General features: G+C 39.2%; 4 protein-coding genes across 7 annotated transcripts in view; 2 read left to right on the top strand and 2 right to left on the bottom strand.

The window, feature by feature from the left end:
• The window catches only part of dbf4 (DBF4 zinc finger), a 7,316-nt gene extending 4,476 nt beyond the window's left edge, over positions 1 to 2,840 (bottom strand). The window contains exons 1-3 of the mRNA XM_034874947.1: positions 2,494 to 2,840; positions 2,175 to 2,329; positions 1,133 to 1,302 (exon numbers count right to left, since the gene is read on the bottom strand). Coding sequence (XP_034730838.1) covers positions 1,133 to 1,302; positions 2,175 to 2,235 — 231 coding nt within the window. The 5' untranslated portion in view covers positions 2,236 to 2,329; positions 2,494 to 2,840. The remainder of the gene's footprint in view (positions 1 to 1,132; positions 1,303 to 2,174; positions 2,330 to 2,493) is intronic.
• Positions 2,841 to 3,191: 351 nt separating this feature from the next.
• On the top strand, positions 3,192 to 8,943 carry slc25a40 (solute carrier family 25 member 40). Of its 3 annotated transcripts, none has more exons than XM_034874686.1 (10): positions 3,192 to 3,392; positions 3,611 to 3,721; positions 4,620 to 4,679; positions 4,765 to 4,871; positions 5,025 to 5,092; positions 5,426 to 5,550; positions 6,344 to 6,627; positions 6,745 to 6,826; positions 8,032 to 8,112; positions 8,213 to 8,943. In XM_034874686.1, exons 2-10 carry the CDS (start codon positions 3,622 to 3,624, stop codon positions 8,344 to 8,346), a joined length of 1,041 nt encoding a protein of 346 aa, XP_034730577.1. In that variant the 5' UTR covers positions 3,192 to 3,392; positions 3,611 to 3,621; the 3' UTR covers positions 8,347 to 8,943. The 3 variants fall into 3 exon arrangements, with proteins under 3 accessions (XP_034730577.1, XP_034730580.1, XP_034730578.1); XM_034874689.1 differs by having other exon boundaries at positions 3,196 to 3,392; positions 3,679 to 3,721; XM_034874687.1 differs by having other exon boundaries at positions 3,196 to 3,392; positions 3,614 to 3,721.
• Positions 8,944 to 9,281: 338 nt separating this feature from the next.
• rundc3b (RUN domain containing 3b) lies at positions 9,282 to 21,204 on the bottom strand. 2 transcript variants are annotated; one of them, XM_034874685.1, is made up of 12 exons: positions 20,963 to 21,204; positions 17,175 to 17,290; positions 16,417 to 16,550; positions 15,929 to 16,014; positions 15,650 to 15,739; positions 14,651 to 14,731; positions 14,193 to 14,367; positions 13,678 to 13,835; positions 12,735 to 12,881; positions 11,880 to 12,001; positions 10,631 to 10,788; positions 9,282 to 10,130 (listed from the first exon to the last, which is right to left on the bottom strand). In XM_034874685.1, the coding sequence occupies exons 1-11, from the start codon at positions 21,055 to 21,057 to the stop codon at positions 10,643 to 10,645; spliced, it is 1,350 nt and encodes a 449-aa protein (XP_034730576.1). In that variant the 5' UTR covers positions 21,058 to 21,204; the 3' UTR covers positions 9,282 to 10,130; positions 10,631 to 10,642. The 2 variants fall into 2 exon arrangements, with proteins under 2 accessions (XP_034730576.1, XP_034730575.1); XM_034874684.1 differs by lacking the exon at positions 9,282 to 10,130 and having other exon boundaries at positions 10,630 to 10,788.
• A 2,940-nt stretch (positions 21,205 to 24,144) lies between these two features.
• The window catches only part of abcb4 (ATP-binding cassette, sub-family B (MDR/TAP), member 4), a 19,764-nt gene continuing 18,628 nt past the window's right edge, over positions 24,145 to 25,280 (top strand). The window contains exons 1-4 of the mRNA XM_034875292.1: positions 24,145 to 24,225; positions 24,345 to 24,462; positions 24,630 to 24,699; positions 25,114 to 25,276. Coding sequence (XP_034731183.1) covers positions 24,401 to 24,462; positions 24,630 to 24,699; positions 25,114 to 25,276 — 295 coding nt within the window. The 5' untranslated portion in view covers positions 24,145 to 24,225; positions 24,345 to 24,400. The remainder of the gene's footprint in view (positions 24,226 to 24,344; positions 24,463 to 24,629; positions 24,700 to 25,113; positions 25,277 to 25,280) is intronic.

Genomic DNA, 25,280 nt, shown 5'->3' with positions numbered 1-25,280 from the left:
CCTCGCGCAGTAAAGAAACCTCAGTGGGCACAGATGAGGTGCCGAGTGTAGCGGTCTCTGTCTGCTGTATGGAAGCATTACAGATTTAGTGTAACCTGGCATTGACGAGAAAAAGTGGAGGATAAAACGCTGACTGTGTGCAACACGTGTGGCTTTTGCTAGCGGCAATACTTTCAGTACGAGGGCGCATTTACATCCAGCCAGTGTGTCCGTGGACAGCGCAAGGAGGCGAGAGCTGTGTAGGAAACAACACTCACTCCATGCAGATTCAGACAAGACAATCCAATTCATAACTAAAGCATTGCAGAGGTTAATAGCAAAAGATATGAAGCCGAGGGGGATGCACAGGTTCAGCATATGATTGAAGTAACGTTACTTGAGCCAAGTGATAATATCTCCTCCAACACATTTAAGTAACAAAGTATATCCCAACCTGTATTTTTCTTCCAGAGAAACATCAACATATTTCAGGTTGCACTTATTTTTATTGTAAACAGTGGCACTTTTCCTTTAAGATTTTTTTTTTTTTTTAATCCAGCCATATTCCTTTCATTGTTTTTAAAACGCTGCACTTATTTCAAGTGAAAAAAACTCATATTTCCATTAACAACTAACATGTTATAGGCTACTGTTTAATGTAAAAGCCCGGTGCTGGTTGGTAATACGCTTCACTTTGTCGATGGCCTTAATGTGGCTATTTTTATACAAAAACAACAAAGCTGCATTTATCTGTTTACACTAACTTGAACACAAATTATGTTAATAAAGATTTGACAATAAAGGGACTTATGTTCTTAGTCATAATTTGGTCATAGCAAACAATCAAACTTTTTTTTTTGCCAAATTCATAAAAAAACGTGTATCAAAAATATACTGAATTAAACCGAAAACAGGGAACCCAAAACCATGATCTGAACCGAACCGTGATTTTTGTGAACCGTTCCAACCCTAATAAATAATGAAGAAAAAATAAAAATAAAGATGTTTATACACACAACTAAAACATTGCAATAGAAGTAAAAGTATACAACAGCAACTAAAGTGAAAGTTCAAAATCATTGCTTATGGGCTAAATTGTGTCAGTCTGAAATGATGTAATGCTAAAAACAGGAAAAATGTGTTTTTGTCTCACCCCTCCCAGGTTTATGATGTCTTTCTCCAATGTCTCTGCTATTCTGTTTGATGGCAGATCCAGATAAAACAGTTTCCCAGCAAAAGGTTTGACTTGAGCAGTAGAGGACACACATGTTGGCTTAGCTTGGCTCAGGGCTGCTTTGTCACCACCGGTGTTGACTCCTTTCCCTAAACAGGCAATCAGTGAGTCACAGGATGAGAGAGGGAGATGACCAGTCCACTGGTAAATTTCGGCTTAATTGCTTGAATAAGTAGTCACTAATAAACTCATTGATCAATCACAAATAAAACCAATTTCATTATAGATAATTAGAAATGGAATTTATAAAGTGCAATTTTCACAGACTCGAAGTCGCTTATAATTGATTGATCATTAATTGAGTCATTGATCTGGTCAAATATCAAACTTGTAATTATTACAGCAAATGTTACAACATGACTTCAAATAAAAAGGACTCATTGTAAATACACATCGTGTGTGTGTATATACATATATATTATTCAAGTGCTAAATACGATGGTTTCAGGCAAAAGGTGAATAAAGCTTTGGACAGACAGACAGAGGAAATCAAGGCAGCGTTTTTTCATAAAGCCAATTTCCGCAAAGGCAATGCATCTTGCTTTACAAAAAAACATTAAATAGCAAACATTAATTAAAAGAATACATATATCAAATCATCGTAATAAGGTTTAACATACCAGATTAAAAGTTACAGTGCAGTGTAAGAAATAAACAAATAGGCCTAACGTGACTTGATATAGAAATAGAAAAGTCTTCAGTCCGGATTTAAAGAACTGAAAGTTGCAGTTTATAACAGATACGTGGGTTCTTACTCTAGGGACAGCAAGCTGACATTTTTTATTATTTCTTTTACATTAAAGCTTGTAAGGTTAATCATGTTAACGTTATATATTATACAAACAAGTACGTAAAAACTAGCATAATATGAGACATTCAAATGCAACCAGAAAACACGGAAAAGGGCTATGATAATACAAACATTTAGCTAGTGTAACACGGTTGTAAATAATAACATTACCTTGCCACTTGGGTCCTGTAACGTTACGCCTCTGGATGCGTTTCGGCTTCATTCTATTCATTCATTTCTCTTTCACTAAGTAAAATACGTTGTTATTGCCCTACTTTCTTTAGTAAACATACCAAGGATGTCCTTGTTTGTCCCGTGAAACGTTACTGTAAACAAAGGAAGTGTTATTTACAAAGACGATAAACAGTAAGGCAAAAACTGGAGTCTAAATAGTAACGTTAATATATGAACAAAGTAAAGTTGGCCTTGTGTTTGCTGTTTGACCGTTAACGTTAAGGTTAGCTAGCTACTCATTCAAATGCAGTCTTACCATAACGTTAGTGTCTCGACGTTTCCCCGGATTTGTCGGTTAGCTGCTTTGCTAAACGTATGTTAGCTGCATTATTCCGTGATTCTACACTAACACACGGTACACGAGTTGTGTTAGCGTGTTTATTACCACAAACGATCCATTGGCACGATGTTTCACTGCTGTTAGCTATGCCAGCTGTAAGTTAGTAAACTTTTTAGATCACTGCTTCGTCTCATTCCCGCTTTAAATCCAATGGTGGAGGAAATCTACGTTGCCATGTTTGACACTTTCCGGTCACCTAGCCCCTGTCACGTTTAAAAGCAGTAATTTATAGTAGAGGTGGTAATATAACTAGAAGATATCATTCATTCGATTCACAGCAGTTTTCTAATTTCATCAAGTTCAGATTACATTATTAATAAGTTTTATTATATAACATGGCATGGCTGAACGTTACTGTTGAAAAACTGAGAAGTTTTTTTCGGAAACTCTTCAACTCTGGCAACACCGGAAATAAGTAAACGCTCTCGTGTTTGAATGTGATGTTTCCACACTGCTGTAATTATAATACATAAATAAACAGATTAAAATGTATGTCGACAAATTGTTTAATTTACAAAAACCACTGTATACATTATTCGTGCAATTGTGTTTGTATTCTTTATGGTATTAGATGTAACGTGAAATTCTGACAAATGGAAGAATGTGCTCTGCTAAAATTAATATTGCGTAGGAAACGTTTTATCACGTAATGTTTGCTATGTAACTACAGCTAGCTTTGGTAACTGTCAAGAACACAACACTGAACACGTGTTGACATACGCTTTTCCTTTAAAGAGTATGTTGGGTAACTAAACGACTTGAGAATGATGTGTTTATTCATGGAAGACTACGTTGACCCTGAGGCGCTTTAGCAGGTAGGGAAAGTTAAACTCGGGTTAACGTCAGCCAGAGAGCTATCTTCATGTGACGATAGGCTAGCTAATGTTACAACACCTGGAATGATAATGTTATAACGTACCAACGTTTTTGCGGCCGCTATTTAGATCATTTGGCAAAGCACGTTTTTCTATACATAATAACTAACGTGCAGATTTATATACGTCTATTGTCAAACTGTATCTTTGTTTTTAAGAAGAAAACAGTATGAGTGGTCACAGTACTGCTCCTCAAGCCTGTAATGGCATTACTCCACTCCAACAGATGGTGGCGTCCTGCTCCGGAGCCATCCTCACATCTTTGTTTGGTAAGATGCTAGAGAGACGTATCATCTGTTATGTTTAGTTTATTTTTCTTTTGAAGAACTAGGCTGTTGTTTTTACTTGTTTTAGCTCATGTAATATTGTTAATTATTTCTCATAACATTGGTTTTCCTTTTTCTCCTGGCAGTCACTGGTTTCTACTCAGTTCGGTATATAATGGAAATCTTCTTAAAAGACATTTAACCTTAATCTCAGTTGACACTTTAGTTGGTACACGTTGTCTAAAAGTAATGCAGTGCCAATGCAATTCTATACTGTTTAGCAATATTTTAGGCAATCCGCAGTGAACATCTCATTTCTTTTCAATTTCTGTTTAAAGTAAAGAAGCATTTTTGTGGTGGCGTTGAAGCTAATGCCAAAACAATTTCTAAATCCTGTTCAAGTGGTATATTCAAATGCTAATAAGAAGCTCAAAACTCTTAGAACTGAAGGACGTCAAAAAAAAGGGTATTGCATTTTTGAGTTATGTTGTTGGAAAATCCAACCCAGAAGATAAACAATAAGTGAACATGGATGTAGTAAGATTAATAATAATAATGCTTTATAAAACTTTCATTAAACAAAAAATGACACTGATGGACTACTTATCTGGATCATATTTAAAATGTATTGAAATGTTCCTGATGTGCTAGTGCGTGGAAAAACACCCCAAAAACCAGTGTTGCTTCTGATAATGACTACAACATGCAGACATGTTGGGTTTTACCTCACCTGGCCAACTTCACTGTCCAAAATCATGTACAAGCATTGGTGTGTGATACAGTAGAGTACAGGACAGTAAAGCTACAATTTGCATATTAAAAAAAATCACATTTAACAACATTAATACAGTTTTCCAAATTTTTTACATTCAGGATCATGTCAATTTGTTCTTTTTTTCAGTTACACCTCTGGATGTTGTGAAGATCAGACTACAAGCGCAGAAAAATCCCTTTCCCAAAGGTAATGAATATGACCAACATAAGTCTAGTATTGGGTTTAATACAGTGAATGTTAAATGTGTTTTTTTTCTTTCAATATCTTTCAGGGAAATGCTTTGTTTACTGCAATGGACTTATGGACCACATATGTGTGTGTGAAAACGGCAACTCCAAGGCCTGGTACAAAGCCCCTGGTCACTTCCAGGGCACACTGGTACCGTTTCACATACCCGTTGATTGCACCATTCTCACTTTACCAAAGAAAATATGAATTTAGTAGTTTGTCAGAAAAATGCCCTAGCTTGTTTGTCCCAAATGCCAAACAGCACATCTTCCTACACTGACTCTACACTCTGCATCTCTGCAGGATGCCTTCATCAAGATAGTTCGCCACGAAGGAATTAAGGCATTATGGAGCGGTCTCCCTCCAACCCTGTGAGTGTGAAGCCTTCTGTTTATTCCCTCACTTGCACTTCATCCTACCTGCTCTCCTTTAAAGTTGAGTTATTGCACAAATGTGGTTGGTTGACAGTCGTTTAGCCGGCAGCTGATTCACTCTTTAAGGGAGCTTTCGTTTGAAGTTGTACAGATTGGTGCAATTTTTGGGGCAGATTACCAAAGATTGATTTAGGTTAAAATATGGTCATAATGGAATTTTCTTTAATTGTTCACATTCATTAAGTTATTGGAGGTGTTGTTTTTGTGATTGACATTTTCCCTGCTTGGAACCATCTTGATGTTGATCATTTCTGTATGTGTTATCTCCAGTGTGATGGCAGTCCCAGCTACTATGATCTACTTTACGTGCTATGACCAGCTGTGTGCAGAGATGAGGGTCAGAATGGCAGACTACGCTCAAGAAGCTCCTCTTCTGGCAGGAGCTATTGCTCGAGGTAAGCTGACTGTTTTCACATCAAGAGAACAGGACAGATTGCAGATCTGTTACAGGTTTTAACGTCAATTACTGTTGATCATCTGCATTCAATGTAGAATAGAACATATACAGAATGTATTACAAAAACGTTTGAGGTGAAAAGGTATTAATAGAGCTCTCTCAGCTTGGTTTCAGCATGGTTAACTTTTTGCAGTATTTTAGTAATGCTGGTGGTTTAATTTCCAAGGGCAACAACCTATACTTTCTGCCATACAGTCCTGAATTTCTGTATTTCATCCTACACTAGAATTCAATTTGAAAAGGTTGTCCAACACATCGTGACCCTGACTTAGTTCAGCTCTGTTTTTAATAATGGCCCGTAAGCAGTTATTAAAAAGAGAATTTAAATAAAGCACAGTTGATGAGGGTAAATACAATTTACTTAATAATTAATTCAATTCAATTTTATTTTATTTATATAGCACTAAATCACAACAACTGTTATCTCTTTGCGCTTTTCATAAAAGAGCAGGTCTACACCGTACTCTGTGATGTTATTTACAGAAACCCATCGGTTCCCAATGAAGAGAGATACTTCTCTTTTCAATTAAAATGCTCCACCAAACAAAAAAATGGTCTTCAATGTCATTGTCACTTGTTTTTTTTGTCCTTTTCCATCCAGCAGCAAGAGAGGTTGTTTGATCACTTGGTGTGTGTGTGTGTGTGTGTGTGTGTGTGTGTGTGTGTGTTCTCGTGTGTGTGTGTGTGTGTGTTCTTGTGTGTGTGTGTGTGTGTGTGTGTGTCTCACTCAGTGGGTTCAGCGACAGTGATCAGCCCTCTGGAGCTGATCCGTACGAAGCTGCAGTCTCAGAAACAGTCGTACAGGGAGCTGACTGACTGCATCCGCTCTGCCGTGCAAACAGAGGGCTGGCTGTCTCTGTGGCGAGGTTTGGGGCCCACGCTCCTCCGAGACGTGCCCTTCTCAGCCATGTACTGGTACAACTATGAGAAGGGCAAGAGCTGGCTGTGTGAACATTATAACACCAGTGAACCTACATTTACCATTACCTTCGTATCTGGAGCAGTGTCGGGCTCTGTGAGTGAATCTGCCCTTTGTCTCCTGAAACTGCTCAGCTTTTAACAGAACAAAAAATATCACACTTCATTAGGAAACCGTAATTTAGTAATTAATGCATATTTTCATCTCTTTCAGATTGCGTCCATCGTAACGTTACCTTTTGATGTCGTCAAAACGAGAAGGCAGGTGATGCTGGGAGAGCTACAAGCAAAGAATTGTAATTACCACATTCCTTCTTTATTATAATAATTAGTAAATGCTTCTGACAATTGCAAAGGTTTTATATTATCCAATTCCCAAACGGGTACGTTTTAAACTTCTAAAGTACTTTTAAACATTGTCTTGCATTCCTTTTAATCCAAGACAATGTTCTCTTTCAGTCAACAATGTAAGAGATCCCAAAGATGCCAAATACAGTGGGGAGAACAAGTATTTGATACACTGCTGATTTTGCATTTAATTGCATGACATAAGTATTTGATCACCCACCAACCAGTGAGAATCCCGGCTCAATCTCTCTCGATCTGGGGCTCCGTGGAAGATCTCACCTCGTGGGGCATCAGTGTTAATGAGGAACGTGAGTGATCAGCCCGGAACTACACGGCAGGATCTGGTCAATGACCTGAAGAGAGCTGGGACCACAGTCTCCAAGAAAACCATTAGTAACACACTACGCCGTCATCGCTTAAAATCCTGCAGCACACGCAAGGTCCCTCTGTTCAAGCCAGCGCACGTCCATTTCCTGCAAAGGGGACAGGCCAACTGGACCGTATTGAGGGGAGGATGGATGGGGCCATGTATCGTCCGATCTTGGCCAACAACCTCCTTCCCTCAGTAAGAGCATTGAAGATGGGTTGTGTCCGGGTCTTCCATCATGACAACAACCCAAAACACACAGCCAAGGCAACTAAGGAGTGGCTCTGTAGGAAGCATCTCGAGGTCTTGGAGTGGCCAGTCTCCAGAGCTGAACCCAATAGAAAATCTTTGGAGGGAGCTGAAAGTCCGTATTGGGTAGCGACAGGCCCAAAACTTGTTTTAGATTCCGTCTCTCACCGTTGAAGTGTACATATGATTAAAAATGGCAGACCTCTACATGCTTTGTAAGTAGGAAAACTTGCAAAATCAGCAGTGTATCAAACACTTGTTCTCCCCAATGTCCCGCTGTCAGAGAATATATAAGTGATGCTGGCAGGCAGTGTGGAATAAGATAAACCCTTTTTTTCCACATTAAAGCTAATTGTATGTGAAGGTGTTAAATCATTTCATATCAACATACCGGTCTATGAAACATGACAAGTGGTGGTGAGGAAAAGTTACTTGAGTTCAGGTTGTTCTACATTACTGACACTACATCACTTGTGTTGATCTTTTGAGTAGCGTCAATAAGTCATTTGATGTTGACTGTTGTCTTTGTCTCACAAGTATCATGTCAGGTCTCCTCCTCCACCTTCAGCATGATGAGCAAGATTGTGGCGCAGGACGGCATCAGCGGACTGCTTGCAGGTAGATAGATGTGATATTTTGTGAGTCATAATAGTTGCCTACAGTACATGCCAACTACATGGGATGTAATCACTCCTTTTTTCTGTTGTCTCCCTGCCAGGTTTCCTCCCAAGGTTGATCAAAGTGGCCCCAGCCTGCGCCATTATGATCAGCACTTATGAGTTTGGAAAAGCCTTTTTCCGCAAACACAACCAGGAGAGGATACTTGGGCCACTGCAGACCAGTAACACCTGATAGCTTTACATTCATTTCTTTTCAAATCAAACACAACTACTGCTAGACTATACCTGGAAGTAAACAAAATAATGAAATGCTTGACATTTTTTTGAATTACAAGATTAATATATTATTTTTATTAGCATTTCTAATTTAATGTTTTTTGTTCACCACAACAAATCCTGTGCGCGCAACTGAAAAGAAACGTTTTGTCTTATCCGTGTTCAAATCACGTGTTTTTAATGCATTTAACAGCCAGTGGATATTTGATTAATATTGATTTTCAGGTCTCAAATGAGGCTGTCTCACTGGGACTGTGTCCATTGTGCCTGAAGTCTTTATATTAGAGATGAAAGATGAATCTCTGTTATTCCTCTGTGTCACTCCGAGTCAGTGTATCCTCCCCGACACCAAGAGAGAGGGTCTCCATGTTTTTGCACTTCGACTTCAATCCCTCGTCACCTGCGAATACATCTGACAAGAGAGAGAAAAGCAAAAAATATGCCAGTGTCCAGCCACAATGAGAGCCTGTAAAATACATCTGTGACACATGTAAGCTTTCTGATAATGTGACATCTCAAATGTTTAATACACACACCTGATTTTCTTTGGAAATTATTTTCAATAAGTGACTTTTATACAAGCTTCATCACAACACCAGTTCATTGTTGACAAACTCAAATGCCGCTTTCAAATTCTCACTGGTTGAGTAAGTGATGTTTATTCAAAATGAAGGATAAAAAGGCAAAAAAATCCAATAAAACATCTGCTGCAGGTCCGTGCAAATGACTGCTAGAACGAGCTAAAGGCAAAGTCTTGAGTACAGTGTTGAGGTACACAGCCAATAATGCAAATTACGTTTAACTGATATTTTGCAAATACACTTGTTTCTCATTCTAACCAATATCTGTTGCAAGATATTCCTACAAGAGTTCTGACAAGTCATTCAGAATTTTTATTTTATAAGGAATTTTGTCTATTTTGTGGTAAAACTAGTCATTAAAGTACTGCATTTGAATCATTAAAGGGAATAATAACAGGAGTCTATATCTGAGTTAAGTTTAAAGTAAATCCAGAAGTGAAGGGGGAATATTAATCACATGGACCCTTACCTGATAACAAAACCAACTGACACTGTATTATACACGACATTTACAACATAATACTTCATCAAATAAAATTAAAATACAAACAAAAGTGCAAGAACATAATAGAATATAAGACGGCATTATGCAAAGGTTTGCTGATAAGTTAAACCTGATAAAAGTGGAGGTGCATTTATCATAAAACAACAAAAATACATTCGGTGGCAGCAGAAACAGCACAAGATAATGAGAGACCCTGTCAACTACAGGAAATGATTCATAATGATGAGACAAAACAGCAATTGAGGCTTTCAGGATTTTGTTTGCTCTGATCTGTATTTTCAGCATGTTGTCATCTCAAACTTTTTAATTCTTACATCAGATGTCTATCATTTTAATTAATTTCCTATAAAAGAAAAAACAGATGCTTCACAGATATAAATGCCAACAAAACAAAAGCATGTATAACATACTTAGGAAGTAACAGCAGTTTCAGCTGAATGGTTCGTTAACAAGACATTATTTGGTCTGATTGAGCCGCTCTTGAGTTTTAAGAACATGCTACACCGGATCCTCAACTTGCAAGCCTGACTTCTATCTGTTAAAGCTCTTGGTTCAATATCCAGAACATACAAGTCTACAAATCAACATAACTTACATTAAGAAAGTTCCTTGACTGTCTGGCCCTGGTGGAGATCTGCTTTTTTTTTTTTTTTTTTTTTTTAAAAAGGTCCCATGGCATGAAAATTTCAATTTATGAGTTTTTTTAACCATAATATGAGTTCCCCCCCCGCCTCAATGGCTAGAAATGGCAATAGGTATAAACCAAGCCCTGGGTGTCCTGCTCTGCCTTTTAGAAAATGAAAGCTCAGATGGGTAGATCTGTCGTAAGGGGGCAAAGGTTACCTCCCCTTTCTCTGCTTTGCCCGCCCAGAGAATTTGGCCCACCCAAAAGAGAGAGACATCACGACTTTCAAACAAGCAAAGTGGCAGTTGGTCAAGGCTACACCCCCAGCCTCCACCCCCCACTCTCTCCTCAATAGCTACAGACTACAGAAATGGCACACCCTAAGGAAGGCTCATTGTGGGTCTGGCTCTAGGGGCTGTAATTCTACACAAAGGCTAAATTTTTGTAAAGAGACTTCAGATATGGTATTAGAGGACCACTAAGGTCTATATAAAAGCATCCAAAGAGCACCATGTCATGGGACCTTTGAGCTCTCCGTTCCCTATGAAGGAGTGAAGCCTGGGCTGCTGATCTCTGTTGCAGGACTGGCCAAGCACTCGCTGGACTTCAGGCTGGCCAAAGACTTGTAGCTGGCGACTGAGGTCAGGGAGCCACACAGACCTCTTAGAGACAGAGTCTCCTCTTTACCTGAATGGCAAAGATGCACATGATCAATACCCGTGTATGCATGGGCCAGTTACCGGTTTCAAGGTATGTTGCGGTTTGATAAAGTCACTGTTTTAAAACTAGTAACATTTTCTGTTATAACGGTACTAAGGTATGAGCTGTTTTTAAAGAGTCTTCAAGAATAGAAATTTCACTTTAGAAATCCCTCTCCCTGCAAGTGTGCTGTGTGTATAAAAATAAATTTTTGTTGTTGTTGTCAGTTAAACACGTTAACATAACCGTTAAAGAAAAAACTGCGTTAACGCAAACCCATTTTAACAGCGTCAGTTTTTTTAATCACAAAATTAACGTTCTTTTTGGCCTAGCAAACTTTGTAGTTTTTTCACATTCTGTTGCAGCAACTAGTGATGTTAGAAAAACTACAACACCAGACTGGATCTAGCTAAGCCAGAAACAGTCACGCCGCACACACTTGTTTGGGCTTCTGAGCTGGCCAAAGACTATTAACGTTACGTTTTGGGTGGTTGGCAAGCACAAGACACCAAAAAGGGATGACAATACGATTCTGAATGGAAAGTTTACTTTTTAAAAGTTGCCATATGGTTCCATTGACAAGACAAAAGTGGCCTGTGTGTTTTGTTGTTGTCAACTGAGCTATCATCGCTGCACGTCCAGTCTAAAATACCACTTGATGACCAAGCACGCAGCTGATGCAAATTCTCCGCCACTTTGACAAAGTATTTTTTCCCCTTTTTACTGATGATCAGTGTTACATTGTGTGAGAGATTATTTGCTCCAAGTGTAAATGACTGCTCCAAGTGACAATGTAAGTGTTACATTGAACATTACAGTAGACTATAAGTCAATGTTTTCAATAAAAAAACATTTTCACAAAGCAAGCCGATCCACTTTTCCATGTTGATAAGAGCATTAAAATGAGAAAAAAAATAATGGGACAAAAAGAAATCAAGCAACATTTAAATGTGCGATTAATTGCAACTTAACTATGACATTAATGCGATTAATCACAGTTAGGGCATTCCCTTGCCTATACCCGCATCAGAGAGGATCCCCTGCTGGACAACGGTGCGTACCTGCAGAAGGAGACGTACCTTGGTGGGGCCACTGTGTGCTGGTCGGCCTGGCTTCCACACTCAGCGTGTGCGATGGTCCAAGAGACGTCTGGGAGAGACTCATGTCTGCAGACAGCTGCTCCAGACTCTGAAAACTCTTCCTGCAGACAGAGGACAGGATCAGTAAAGAGCACACATAACACACATAGTGCTGACACAATTAGTCTATCAACAGAAAATGAATCAACAACCATTTTTAATTAACTGACTTTCTTACTTTGGAATTTTCGACTATACTACATTTGAAAAATCCAGTTTCACGCTTTTATAATTTCAAACAAATTCTTGAAGGTATATCTTCTTTGTGGTTTAAAATCAGCAACAATGTAACAGAAAATATTCAGAGATAAATTCATAGTAAATTATCTACAAAACCATCTTGGAAGCTGTGCAGTTGTTATGAAAGGAAATGTTTAGTTCCCGCTCAGGCCCCCCAGCAGCTTCAAACAGGTAACCCACTGTCAGTCTATCTGACTATGCACCGTACCATTAATTTCCATCTTTTTGCTTGCAGATCTCGCTAGCCATAATTAACATAATAGTCATGTTTAAGTTCAAGTTAAAATCATAATGTAATAGCATTACTTGTGTAGCAAAGTCATTAAACTAAGCTGCTCCCAAAAATAAATAACAGTGAGGGATATGCAAGAAAGAACCTAACTGGTGTGAAATACAAAGATTACAATTACAAGACACTGGAAGATCTGTAATACATGTACAATTGCCAAAGATGTTTGTGAAGAATGTCACAATTGACTATAAATATTTTGAGAATTATCAATAATGAAAATAATAATAAGCTGTAAGCTGAAGAATGTAAACTCATCTACATACTCCTCCCACTGTCCCATGCTCTTCCTGTACAGCAGCGTGTCCAAGGCAACGGCATTGGCGTCCAAGGCGACGGGAGACGGCCACTGATTGGTCAAATGGGCTGTCAACTCTTGTCTGGACCGCAAATCATTGTTCTTCAGCACCGTTCTGAAGACAATAGACTTCTGAGTTTGATACAATTTTTTTATTTTTGTTTTTATTAAATAAACACTTTTAATTAAAAAAGGATGGGAGTCATTCAATGCAGTCACTTGCGACTGGCAGATACACCGTAGCTGGGACTTTTTTTCTGATAGTAGTATAGTACTAAACAATCATAGTAAGGTGCAAAAACTATCTCAGCTCAGGTGTCACCATTACATACTGTACATAGTGTGTCAATCATATAGCAGTTCATTTTTTGGTGTATAAAAAGTCCCAATACACATCTTGGTCACATTTTTTATTACAAAATTTAAGGAATCCTTGGTAGTTTGTTAAGAGTATCACCTTGTTATTACATTTTTCAAACATTATTTCAAAGTTTCAGATCCTTACTTAGCCTGAACACTCTTGCAAACTGCCTAATAAGCCTTATGAGACTTTTACCTGCATTGTGTACTCCCTAAATACTCTCTAACTTACATTGCCATTCTCGCCAGAGACCGGGACACAAATCCTCTAGACAGACTTTGCGGCCTACGTTAAATTAGTGACCAAACAGAGAACGTTTTCCCCCCACTAATTAGAACATTAGTTTAAAGAACCAAAGCTGATGCAGCTTTTCTTCTTGGTGATTGCTTCAACAACACACAAATAACAAACCACCTGCCGCCTGCAGGCTTCCGGCTGTGTCCTGAATGTCAAACTCACAGCTGGATCTGATGCAAAGTCCTCTCCACCTCATCATCTGTGACCTCATATGCACTGAAAAACACACACACACCGAGTGGGATGAACTTACAGTTGGTCCTGTAGTTCCAGTATGATGTACTCAAGCTGTTCTTTCTCCAGTGTGTGGGAGAGGTGTGTGTCTGCTAGGCTCTGCTGAAGAGCTTTGTTATGAGACACAGCCTCTGACAGCTGGGCTTCTCGTAGACGGACCAGCTCTTCCAGGTAACCCTGAGAACACACACACACACACACACACATTTTCTATGTGTTTGACTAATAAAGGCACTGCAGTATGAATACACACAGTTTTTTTTGTTTTGGGTCAAAGCAAACAATAATGAGAGAGCAGAGACTGGGGCAGCTCCATCATCTTGAATAACAGCAGAAGCCACAGAGGGAAACAACATTACGGATGTTGTATATTCAAGAAAAACCATCAAGCTGATATTTGTTTGTGTCAAACAAAACGTGTCTTCACGGAACACCTTTCCTCCAGGCATTTCACCGTCCAAGCCTCTAATGACCATGCAGTCATCCAATATGTTTATAACAAAATAACAGTCATGTTGAACACAAATATACTACCTTCTGCTCCAGCGCCATTCGGTACTTCTGCTCAAAGCGTTTGCACTTGCTGACCAAGTTGCTCTGCTCGGTGAAGATGGAGGCGGCGGTGGCCATTTTGTCTGGGCTGCTGCTCTCACTGCCGCTGCTCCCCATAGTCCTCATCTCCTCCTCGTCGCTGCTGATGCTGTCTGCACTGCACAGGGAACCAGCATGAGCCTCGTATTAGTATACATCCAAAACAACAGTGAGATGTATAGTAAATCTGACCCTATGAAAAAATCGTAGTTGTCCCCCCATCCACAGCTGAAGTCTCACCTTTCATACTTAAAACTTTTACACATTACATTTTTACAAATCTGCTGTGGATAATGTAAATGTAAGGATCATACAAATCCCATTCAAATGGCTTTGTTGACCCCTGCTATGCAGTACACTGACAATGAACTGTATGATGGGTGTTATTTGACCTCACACACTTCTGAATGAACTTGAGGTAAGGTGTGTAGTCGATCACGGCGTGGCAGCTGCCGTCCAGACCCTCTCCTTTCAGACAGAAGCTAAAAGACAGGATGGAAAATCAAAGCATGTGTCTTATTGAGGTGAATACTTATGCAAACATGAGTTTTGTATTTTATATTTGTGATTCATTTCGATCACTCTGTAGAGATCTGTTTAAACGTTTTTTCTGTTGACCCAAATAAAACTACTTTAATGTACTTTGATGCAATTTTGAACGATAAAACGTGATAAATAAATTAAAAACCTTATATAGGCTCTGTACAAGTCTTTCAGCAGGGTCAGATGATGGTTTATTTCTCTTCAGCTCCTCCAGCTTTCTCTAAAATGTCAAGACTAGTGCTTTACCAAATGCACAGATTTAGTAGTTTCCAATCCTCTAGGTGATACACACGTTTAATGTTTGCGCATTCAAAATCTCTTCTATTAATTTCATCTAAGGCACTATCAAAAACCTGAAAGTAAATACAAATTTGTACCAACTTTGTGAGACAGACTGTAGACAGATTATTCTTGATGATTATATTTAAGGACATTGTTTGTGGTGTTCAGCAAATATCCCATTACCATTGATGATTACTGTCTCTTATGCAGCTAATGCAGTGTGTTAAGTTAGTATATGATTTTTTTAAAGCTTTCTTTCTTACCCCATCCCACAATTTAGCAATTCTTGCAAATGATGCGACTGCAGTGACTCTCTGGCCTCTTTGTTTATGGTTTCTGTGATTTCTTGGTCCTATACACTATATACGATTTAATCTTAAACATATTTCTAATTCAGTCAAAAGAAGCCTCTTATTATCCCATCCACATTCTCATTTTTTACGTTTATAACATGAAAGCCTTTTTGGATCAGCCTCATAATTGTTAAAAAGGGGTTTTCACTTTTCCCAAAAATGTGTTTGATGCAAAGAAGCAGGACTTAAGCGTTAAAGTGAGTAATAGCAGAATATGAGTACCTGAAGTCAATGGTGTTGAGTCCAATGAGTGTGTCTGCCAACAGCCCCGCCTCCTCTCCCAGCAAGATCGCCCCATCTTCATAAAACCTCCTACAATCAAGACATGTGCGCACATTATCGGCAATCATTCAACCTCTCTAGATCTAGTCAACTGAACTGTAATAACTGACTGTTGAGGTCAAGTGTAAAAAGATCTAAATTACATATGATTTGATAAAATGTCTATAGTAGGGTTAAAGGGGAAACAGTGTGCACAGTATATGAGCACCATATCACGACCTGGTGGTTTTGAAGTCCCTCAGTGCAGATGAGATGTATTCTGATAATCTTTTCTCCATCAGGACCACTCTGATCCATGCCCTTCCCTGCAGAGAGAGTAACAAGTAACATTGAGCTGTTAGGAGTGCGTGTGTGCGTGCGTGAATGCATGTGTGCGTGCTTGCATGTGCATGTGTCCCTTGTTTTACTTACAGCCTGATTATAGAACAATAATAGATCAATTGTTTGTCCTCTGACCCACGTGGTAAGGCTTAGTTATGTTTTATGTGCATGAGTGTTCTTAACATTTTTGTGTTCCCTTTGTTATTTTTCTGAGTGGACAATGCAAAGTACGCTAAACTAACAAATGCCTGTTTGTGCAGTATTTGTGTGCTCTCAAATGCTCTGTATGTATTCGACTTTCTAACGTTTTGGAAATTCAAGTTGTTGTCTTTCCTGATGCCTTGTGTTATTAAATCAAATCCCAAGACAGGTAGTTTCATCCTCACTTTAGCTCTGGATGCTCGCACATTCTCCATGCTCTCGATGCTTCGGATGCAATTATGAGGGACTTTAATGCAGGCGGCTTTTATGTAATCCCAGAAACTCCGAGGACTCTCATAGCCAAACCAAGTGGTCTGTCCTGATAGAAAGAGAGACAGAAACAGAGGTTTTACCAGTTTGAACCCGAATCAAATTTATGATGCTGTAAATTTACAAGATGCTGTAATTCAAATGGCAGTGGAACACAGGGCTCTTTTACCCATAAATTATGTTATTTGTTAAGGGTGGGAAAAATGTAAAGAAAAGATTCAAACTTTCTGAAAGTGAATACCTCAAATATTGGTCTTTAACAGGCCAGTATTTATACAACAGTTTAAGAAAAATAAGAATACACTGTGTTTGATACTGAAAATATTTCTCACCAGTGTCCATACCTGACACTAATCTCAATAAAGGGAAACAAAAAGCTTGTGATTTAACTGATGAGCAATTTCACATAAAAATGTTGCTTATTTTTCAATATTCTCTTTTTCCTCATGGGTCGACGATATATGGACACAGCGTCCCATGCTTATTTCCGACTGAGGTCCATTGCCATACAACATCTTGCGCGTTCTCTCTCCCCATGTTTCCTGTTACTCTCCTATCAACTATCAAATAAAGTCAAAGAATATGGCATTTTGCAGTTTAAATATTACATGTACGTGTATAGATTAATTACCTGCATGTGGATAAAAGGAGGGTTGTTTATGTTTTTTTTTACCTTTGAGTCGATGACTGAGAATGTGCTCCAGGATGGAAACAAAGTTAACAAAGTCTGGAGCTGTGTCATCTATTGTCTCAAAACAGGAGCGGTCCAGTAGAGTCTTTACAGAAAACCTGAAGACAAAAAAAGATGCACACGATGTTATTTAAAAAGGTTATTGGGACTGTTGCTTAAAAGTAAACTTTACAGGCATTTACCAGGATGGTCTTACTAAGATATGCTACTGGTTGCATTATTGTAACTGTAGAATCCAGTTTTTCCAGTAACACACACTATAAAGTCAGGGTATCTTGGCCACTGTGAGTTCCCAAACTTTATGAAAGTGAGAAACCCTTTAGTCTGCAAGGGATCTATTCCCATGTTTCATCTAATTGTCTGCAATGATAAAAATACATTTTTTGTTGCGGTCTGATCCCACACTTATGTTAAAGACAAAGACACTAACTGGTAATGCACATTTGACCAAATCCACATACCAACAAACAAACAAACAAACCTTAATTTAACATGTATGTCATTAATTACAAGGCAAGGAAAATAAACACTTCTGGCCTCCTGGAGTTGTAATAAAACTTTGATTATAATATCCTGTGGTCAAACCAGCCATTAACGAGAGTTAATGGACAAAGCCACAATAGTGTTTGTGTGTGTGTGTGTGTGTGGGTTGTGCCAATTCTGCCAAATTGGGTCTAGCCCTAAACATCAGCTAAAAAAATCTGACTTCATCTCTCTCTTTCTTTATCTCGTTGCTTAGCAGCAGGGTGACCACAGAGCACACACTTCCTGTGAAAAGATATCAAAACAGATAGATTTCTGCTTTAAACCACATATGAAGTATATTTCCCTTTCAAACTATTTAGCTGGATAGACAATTTGGACACACCTAATCTCCTCTCTGTGTACTCACTAAACAAGTTAAGCCACCAGCCCGGACAAAAGCAATTGTTTCTTCATTGGGTGAAGGTGCTTGCAGTGGTCAATTCCACAGACGATGGTGTTAGCTACGGCCTTTAGGACTTGGTCATGTCGCCAGCGGTAGCGCCACTCGTGAAGGGCCTTCGAACAGCCGCTGAGGAGGTGCTCCATGGTCCCCTAAGAGGTTGCAAGCTGGTGACTCCTTCAATCACCAGGTGAACAGCTTGGATAGACTTGGTAGTACATCATAGATCAGGAACCATATGTGATGTGGGTCTGCCTTCTACAGCTCTGCCATAAGACTCTGCAGTCCACTGCACGCTCCTATCTTGTCCAGGCTCCCTGCTGCCTCATTGTCACCTTAAGCCCCCTATTCAGGGTTACCCTTTTTGATCACCTTCTAGATCTCCTTCCAGCTGGGTTCCTTCCCGTCAATGTCCAGAGTTGGTGCAGGTGGATCTATCAGGTGCTGACATTGACCCAGATCTTGCTCCCTGGATCTATCACAGGTGTCTCTGAGGTCTCTGATCTCAGCATTGGAGCAGGTGCCACTCCGCTTCTTCCCGAGTAGCTGCTTTGTGAACCCAAAGGGATTCACTATGAAGGCGGCCTGCTTCCTGGCCCTCTCTTTCCTTCTTCTCCTATGCCACTCCTCTCTCCTTAGAGTCATGACCTTCTTGCGGAGGATGTCACAGATGAGCTGTCCACTAATATTATACAGTCTATGTCTTGGCCTGGTGGACTTTCAGGCCATGTGAGTTTTATTACATTACACTAGATTACATTACATTTGTCTTAGATATGATATCATTGTAAAAATGTTTTTTGACATACAGAGTCAAGTTAGAATAATTATAGTGCCCTTATTTCAATAACAGCACATGTTAACCAAAGTTTTCTTCAGAGAAATACAATTTACAAAATTTAAATAAAACAAATATTTAAATAACTGTTTTCAGTTTACAGTTACATTAAAGGGGACTAGTTTAAAAGGGCGTTTTTTTCTCTTAAACACCTCCTCACCACCTTCCTCAATTTTTTTTTTAAAACCTTTTTACCACTGAAGCAGTGTTTGCTATTTTCTCCATGGTTTACATGAGGGAGAATCTTGAAACTTGCTAATTAGGGTCTCCGGCTTGTCTAACAAAGACAGACTGCACCAAACATAAAAGAAAGGCTGAAAAGTCTCCATTTTAGCAGAGAAGACTTTAAGAGACAGGGGCAACCAGGTACATCTATCAACGCATCACACACAATTTAAGAGGCTTTTTTGGTCTGAGACACATGATCTGGACATCTGCAGAAAGAATAGGTAATGTGGATTGATTACCACTATTTGATAAGTAAAAACAACTGGCATCTTTTCAATGGCATGTGTGTAGTTTTGTTGACAGCTACTGCAGCAGTCACAATAGAGTCTCTGCTTTCCTCTCACACTCACTCCCAGCAGCAAGCTACACTTTTCTTAAAGCTTAATTTCCTTATACGCAGCAGTCTGCAAACAGGCCAATCAGTACAGACTCCTGCTGTGGTGAAAATCCTCAAGTTTCAATAGATACCAAATACTGTATACCAGGTAGACATTTTGCACAAGATTTCCACAATTTGCAGAGAAAATATTACATTCAGTGTTAAACATCATATTATCATGTATAGTTAAGCGAGTTGATGGCTGGTGCTGAGGGTAGAAGAGAAGAAGAGAGGCGAGCAAAGAGCACCTGCGTCTAATTACTCTCCCTTTACATCTGTTTAAAGTGACGGTAATGGAGGAAGGCCAACCAGGCACGGTCCCACCTGACACTGTCCTGAAATCTGAAATGATATTTATCCACCAGTTTGACCAGGTGGTGCATTAGCAGTTTGTTTTCTATCACCATTTCTTGGTGACATATCACAGAGACTGCCAGTTAGTAAGTGAGAGGAGCACAGATTAACACTCTGAGTGCTTTTCACAACAACTGACAAAGAGCTAAGGACAAACAAGGAGACGACATGTGTGTCCATACCTTAGTATTTATCTATTCATCTGTCAGCCATGCTCAATATTTAATAACCAGCATATCATTGTGAATGCATTGAGGAAATAAATTGAATGAATAAACTAATTGGACTGTTGTATAGTCTACAAAAACACTGATGTATGCATTGTTTTATAAACTCATCTAAATTCAGGCAATATAGTTGAAACAAATAAAGCACACTTAGCACTTAGTATGTCTCTAGTGTTGGTAGTGGGGGATTCAAAACTGTCTTTAAAACATTCATAAAGGGAAATTAAAAAGATACATATTTGCAGTTACATGAAAAACAAAGTGTTTTGTTTTGTATTTAACCAGAACATCTTGCAAACTGTTTTTGATGACTAATCTAACATTTTGACTGGGTGGGGTTGTGATGGAGGAATTTGGACTCTCGGCTTGAGTTTTTCTAAAAGCCAGGGCTTATCCTACACTGAACTGATTTGCAGCGTAATTAAAAGTGAAATGTGATTATAGGATCTGCTGAATGTGGGTGGTGGGCGGTAACGTGTGGGCTATCTGTGTGCGGGAGTGTTTGAGTGAATCAAAGCGATGCATACTTGAGTTAAGCCAGATGATTAATTCATGTATTTTCAAGTATATTTTAATGTATCCCATCCAGCAGACACATAATTACTTTATTATGTAAATGAAATCATATTTTTAAATACTGATGGAGTGCGGAGTTGCAGTCCTGCTCCCAAAGCCCTACCCCCCCCCCCCCCCCCCCCCCCCCCCCCCCCCCCCCCAAAAAAAAAAACGCCTCTGAAATTATTAATTACAATTCTGGCGTCAGACATTGTTTCATCCTCTGTCACCATTAGAATAAAGAAGAATGTGAGGAATTCCCACCTGCACACCGTGAGAAGATTCCTCCTCTCCACCGCGGCGCTCCTGCCTGCTCCCCTCTTGCGGACGAGATGAAGCCCCACGCCGAGCGAAGCCATCCCCGGCCCGTGTCTGAGGCTGCGGGCGGAGGTGGTGCGTAGTCCCCTCTCCGCTCCCTCTGCACCAGAGCTCTGTCTCCGTCACACCGGAGCAACACCACGCTCAGCTGAAGGAGGGGCAAGGCAACCTGCGTCGAGTCCACTGAGTCTTTGGTCAAGTTAAACGTTATAGGACTTCCGGCTGTAACTTTTAAAATAAAAGCCTGTGTGGCAGACCAGCAGCAGAAACGCAGATTTTTTTAGGACGATATATCTGCTCAGGCTGTTTGTTTTCAAATTCCTTTATGTTAACACACAGTGGGCAAATGTTGGTAGATCTCCTTTGATATCTTGCAATAGTGTTATATAACCAGGGATACTATTTAATATTACACTAATGTCAGGTCTGTATTTATTTGAATTCATTTTTTAGTTTTAGGGACCTTATTTATAGGCTATATGGATGTGTTATTATTGGGATTATGATAATGAATTGTATTGTATTATTTATTTTCTTATTAATGGATCAGCATCTTTTTAATTGCATTAAACAGAATAAGTAAAACACTAAATAAACTATTTTTTCTTTATGTAGAGTCAAAGGCCTATCCTTTCACAAATAAATAACAATAATTTCGCTTTAAAATAGAATAAAATAAAATAAAATAATCTGTTCATATCCCAGTTCTTACAAATAGTGTTATACGCATTATTTACCTGCATATGTGATTTGGTTAATCCTCCAAATGCTGTGCGCCTAATATGGGTTGGGCTACTTTTATTTTGAAGGAAGATTTTCCCAACTGTAGACTGTGGAGGGTCCTGAAAGAAAAGCGAGATGATTTTTAGCCTGTCATCAGTGAGAAAAGTTAAATGAAATGTGTGAGTGACTGCTAATCTTCCACGCACCGAAAATGATCTCGTGTGTGAATGGCATGTCTGTTTTAACTTGCAAGCGTTAAAAAAGATGATTCATCCTACAAAATTAATAAAGTGATTCAGAATCTTCTACTAATCTGTAACTTGAACTTCAAAAGAATGTTCCAGTTAATCAAACGCTAGCCTACTGGAAATATAAATGCATTTAGGGCCATACTAGCCTACTCCTGTGTTAACAATGGGCTTTCACAGCATCGTAAAGCATTGACTCACATTTTGTTGTTTTCTAGTGTCCATGTCGCTTTTAAACGAGTTGTCAGTGTGAACGATTGTTCAAGTCCATGTGTTTTGATTTTCAACATGTGCGTTTGATCACAATCAGATCACTGCCTATAGCTTATGACTGCCTTTCATTTCAGTGATCTTGACGGAGGAGAGCGCCATCCAGTGGTCCCAATAAAATCAGCACATTCTGTCTGCGTTCCCTGTCATCATTACAGCCTATTTAAAAACAAATGATGGAATTTTCAGGAGGTTAATCTTCACTCGAGTTTCTGCGCGCGAGAGTCAACGGATGACACCAGTTCCTAAACACAGCCATAAACTGAGTAGGCTACAGGCTACAGAGTTTTGTGGAGCTGTAGCAATAGACTAGGCTTATAGTCTAATGACCGTGTCAACATTTGTCCATGTCTTAAATGTAGCCTAACTGTAAAATATGGATTTTTATTTTTATTTTTTCCAGCAGTGCGAGACAAAGCGGAAACAGGAAGCCTAAATTAGGACAACTGCAAGTCTCTGTTGTAAACTCAGTGGGTTAAGATGATTAAGGTGAGTTATTTTATGGTGAATGAGAGGCTTGGTCTGACAAAGTAGGTCATTGAATCAAATTGAAGCATTCTTCTTCTTCTGGTCCGTAGAAAGAGCAATATCGGTAGCTGTTGCTCAGTAGCGCCGCCTCTGTTCAGGAGAAATCTGCAAGTGTCGCGACCGCCACGCGGGAGTATGAACAGGCTCGTCTGAGGCTACTGTAAAACGTAAGATAAATTAGAGTTGTCATTATTTTTTAGATAAATTATTTTAACTGTTTTTTATTATTCTTTGTGTAGAATATTATAGTTTTACCTCTCTGGGGCTCCACCGGAAAACATCTTCAAGTCAAACCTGGGAAGTTTAGGGACAAACTAAGAACTCAGTGAAAGTAGAAGGTGCTCCAATAGACACTGCTTCTTGTAATTATACACCAAAAAGATTGGCAACCACTGGTTTAATCTTTGGCAAAGGTATCATATTATCACGTTTTTTTATGTCAAATCTTAGTCTGCAAGGTAACTAGTTACTATGCTCTTGTCATAAATGTAGGGGAGGGAAAAGTACAATATTTCCCTTTAAAGTCTTATCAGTTCACCAGCCTTGCAGTATTTCAACCTTTTGAACTTAAATGTGACATGATAACACAGGGTGAAAGCTGCACTAATGGTACTTAAAATAATGAAAGAGTTCAACAAGTGATTAAACCATGAATATAGGCTACGTATAGCCCACACACACATACACACGCGCGCACACACACACACACACACACACACACACACACACACACACACACACTTAAGATTCAGCAGTAATGTCAACTTTTAAACAATACACGATTCTTTTTACCTAGTTTTACTCTCTTCCTTGCTTTTAGATAGAGTGAGTAGAGATTTCTTATAATTTTGACTTCTGGAGTGCATTAAAACAGAGGTCTCTTATACTATTTTGTACTTTTATTTTGAAGGAAGATTTTCCCAACTGTAGACTGTGGAGGGTCCTGAAAGAAAAGCGAGATGATTTTTAGCCTGTTATCAGTGAGAGAAGTTAAATGGAATAACCACCAGTAGGTGTAGGAAACTGTGCGAATAACGTAGGCTAATGTTTTGATATTGTTCAGTATTGTTTGCTTTAACCTTTAACGTTAGATGAGAAGATATAAGTCATGTCTCTTCTAAAGCTAAAGCTCATTTACACGTTAGTCTATTATAACTTGTTGGTTTAATCAGTACAAAAAACTAAATGTTGCAATTTTACGGGTTTTTGTGGTTATGAGCTGGACTATTTCTTAGCCTCAACATCTTCAAGAAAGAGAGCTTAAGGTGAAACATAGCCTACAATGAAACGGACTTCTGTACCCTCAGCCGTTGTTTAATATGGAGCAGAAAAAAGGAGGGGAGAGGAGGGGAGAGGAGAGGAGAGGAGAGGAGAGGCGCGTGCTGATTTCCACCTTTGTCAAAATCAGACCGGAGGACTGACACGGGTCGGAGGAGAACGGTGGGTCGGCGCCTGTTTTAGTCTATTTCTTTTAATTCTGCTACCTCTACTTTTCTTTTGAATAAATGTGTATGTTAATGTCGTTAAACGAACGTTTATCGCTTTTTTTTGTCTCCCAGACAGGATCCTATAAATTGTTTCGATTGGACGTGAATTCTTCTGACGGCACCCCGCAATGGATCTGGACAAAACGGAAAAGTTGGCCACAGCCAAACTCGATCAAAATGGAGATTTCAAGTAGGCCTACTTTATATAAGCTAGGCTACTCTTTTTTTCTAACTAAGATTTCAAGAACGATGGTTTTAAAACAGCACCAATTTATATAACAGGTGTCTCAGTTGTTCTCTAGAGAAGAATTGTATGAAATTACTAAATTCATGAATCATGCTTTTTATATCCTCCAGTGTAACCAAAAAGAAAGGAAAGAAGAAAGAAAAAGAACCAAAGTTGCCTGTGGTTGGTCCCATTGATGTGGTAAGCTGTCATCATCACCCCGTAATCTCTTTCTATCAGAACAAGCTCATGTAATTCTTCTTTGGAATTAGTTAATTTAGCTTCATTTTTCACTATCTACAGTCCATTTTTTCCTATTATATTTGATATTGGAATAAAATTCAACTGAAATGTTGTATAGTGTGTGTGTGTGTGTGTGTGTGTGTGTGAAGTAAGTGGAGGAGGCCCGTAGAGAGGACAGGGTGGGGGTCCAACATCCTCCTGTTGTTTGGGTCCAACTGTCCCTTGCTGTGAGAATGGAGTTTAAAGTCTCTCCCCGTTCTGATTGCATAATTTGAAAAAGTTTGACACCCTGAATCATGAGTTTCCACGACATCTAAGATACTGATTTCTGCCGTTCTGTCGTTCCAAACTCTCTCCTCTATGTGAGTGCAGTTCAGGTTTGCAGATGGCTTGGACATTGTGTATATCCTGGCTGGGACAGTCTGTGCCATTTGCCACGGTATAGTGCTTCCTCTTATGTGTATTGTGTTTGGGGACATGACAGACAGCTTTATAGCGGACTCCATGATGGGACAAATCAATACCACTCTCCCCAGTGA

This window comes from Etheostoma cragini, chromosome 6 (genome assembly GCF_013103735.1).
Source record: "Etheostoma cragini isolate CJK2018 chromosome 6, CSU_Ecrag_1.0, whole genome shotgun sequence".
Taxonomy (NCBI): Eukaryota; Metazoa; Chordata; class Actinopteri; order Perciformes; family Percidae; genus Etheostoma; species Etheostoma cragini.
Note: the sequence above shows the minus strand (reverse complement) of the source record. Positions and strands in the feature narration are given on the sequence as shown.

Excerpts from the sequence above, each read along its gene's own strand:
- slc25a40 (XM_034874686.1), top strand. The coding sequence starts at position 3,622 with ATGAGTGGTCACAGTACTGCTCCTCAAGCCTGTAATGGCATTACTCCA. Across the intron at positions 5,551-6,343 it reads GGCAGGAGCTATTGCTCGAG|TGGGTTCAGCGACAGTGATC; the intron begins GTAAGCTGACTG and ends TGTCTCACTCAG. Across the intron at positions 6,827-8,031 it reads AGAGCTACAAGCAAAGAATT|TATCATGTCAGGTCTCCTCC; the intron begins GTAATTACCACA and ends TTGTCTCACAAG.
- rundc3b (XM_034874685.1), bottom strand. The coding sequence starts at position 21,057 with ATGGCTTCGCTCGGCGTGGGGCTTCATCTCGTCCGCAAGAGGGGAGCA. Across the intron at positions 16,551-17,174 it reads TCTCAGTCATCGACTCAAAG|GACAGACCACTTGGTTTGGC; the intron begins GTAAAAAAAAAC and ends TCTTTCTATCAG. Across the intron at positions 14,732-15,649 it reads CTCAACACCATTGACTTCAG|CTTCTGTCTGAAAGGAGAGG; the intron begins GTACTCATATTC and ends CCTGTCTTTTAG.